General features: G+C 47.1%; 1 protein-coding gene across 1 annotated transcript in view; it reads left to right on the forward strand.

The window, feature by feature from the left end:
• BCO1 (beta-carotene oxygenase 1) overlaps positions 1-1,510 on the forward strand; it is a 45,654-nt gene that overhangs the window by 28,352 nt on the left and 15,792 nt on the right. The window contains exon 7 of the mRNA XM_019634762.1: positions 104-251. Coding sequence (XP_019490307.1) covers positions 104-251 — 148 coding nt within the window. The remainder of the gene's footprint in view (positions 1-103; positions 252-1,510) is intronic.

Genomic DNA, 1,510 nt, shown 5'->3' on the forward strand with positions numbered 1-1,510 from the left:
TTGAAGTAGAGCATTTTAAGTAGGAAAACGAAAACCATCTCAAGCAGAACTCTCCAGCTTGGTGGACACAGCCATTGACCCGCTGATTTGCTTTCCTCCCTAGGGCTTTCTCCTACCTGTCCCACACGATCCCCGATTTCACAGACAACTGCCTGATTAACATCATGCGGTGTGGGGAAGACTTCTATGCGACCACAGAGACCAATTACATCAGAAAAATCAACCCTCAGACCTTGGAAACTCTGGAAAAGGTATCAGGGAATCTACAACCAACATCAGTTCCTGACTCAAGCCAGGGACCCTCTGGGTGAGGCCACGCGGCCTGCAGGAACTCGTGGGTGGAGTCCCCTCCTCTAGTGCCACTGGCTCTAGGGTTTCCTCAGCAGAGCACTTACACTAGATTCTAAGCTCCCTTAGGGCTCTTTCCATCTGTCTTCATTTCGAAGGCTACCATAACAAGTACTACAAACTAGGTGGGTTAAAACAACGGAAACTTATTCTCACAGTCCTGGGGCCTGGAAGTCTGAAATCAGTGTATCAGCAGGGCCAAACTCTCTGGAGTCTGTAGGGGAGGATCATTCCGTGCCTCTTCCAGCTTCTGCTGGTTGCTAGCAATTCCTAGTGTTCCTTGGCTGACAGATGGATGTATCACTCCAATCTCTTCTAAGGATATAAATCATTTCATTAAGGCCCTCCCTCATTCAGCATGACCTCATTTTAACTTGATTACATCTACAAAGACCCCGTTTCCAAATACGTGTACCAAGAGTTAGAACTTCAGCATATGCTTTTGGATGACACCATTAAACCCATAACAGAGTTCACAGTCTTTGGCACTGAGTGGGGGCTCAATGGGGGTCTGAGTGAATGAATGAATGTGCTGAAACACCCAGGACTCCAGTAGCCCTACCTTGTATTGATCTGAAGAGGGAGGCATTAGGCAGAGAGGAAAGGTACAAAAATAAATGCCCAAGCAGATACCTTCCTGGGCAGAATGAAGTCAACATGTTTTGTGAAAATCAATAGACCCACTTTCAATTTTCTCCAGCTGGCTGTTCAAAGCCTCAGTGTCTTCGTAATACATTGTAACGATCTGTTAAAAGGGGTGCTTTTCTTAGCTGTGAAATCATGTCCAGCTCTTTTTAAGCTAGGTGGCATTGGTGCATTCCACAGGGCTGCAGAGAGGAAATACTGGGAGAGGAGGGAGCAGCATTGCCTGACTTTTGGCTGGAGGTTGTGCTATTCTGGGGGACGAATGGTGGACAGCTGGTTCACCGGCCACCCCCTTATTTTACGGTTATGCCCTGTTCAGAGTGGGGTCATTATTGAGCTTGCTAGTTGAATTTTGCTTTGACCAAATGTTTTTGTAACCTCTGTGTTCCCAGAATAGTCCTAGGAGAGAGGCCTGGAGATTTCTGCCTCTGTGGAATGCAAAAGGGGAGGATTTCAATGACTTAAGCAGAATGACACAGAGCAATGGCCAAGATTAGCACCAAAGGCTGCCCCTCTG

Source organism: Hipposideros armiger, unplaced genomic scaffold (genome assembly GCF_001890085.2).
Source record: "Hipposideros armiger isolate ML-2016 unplaced genomic scaffold, ASM189008v1 scaffold_19, whole genome shotgun sequence".
NCBI lineage: Eukaryota > Metazoa > Chordata > Mammalia > Chiroptera > Hipposideridae > Hipposideros > Hipposideros armiger.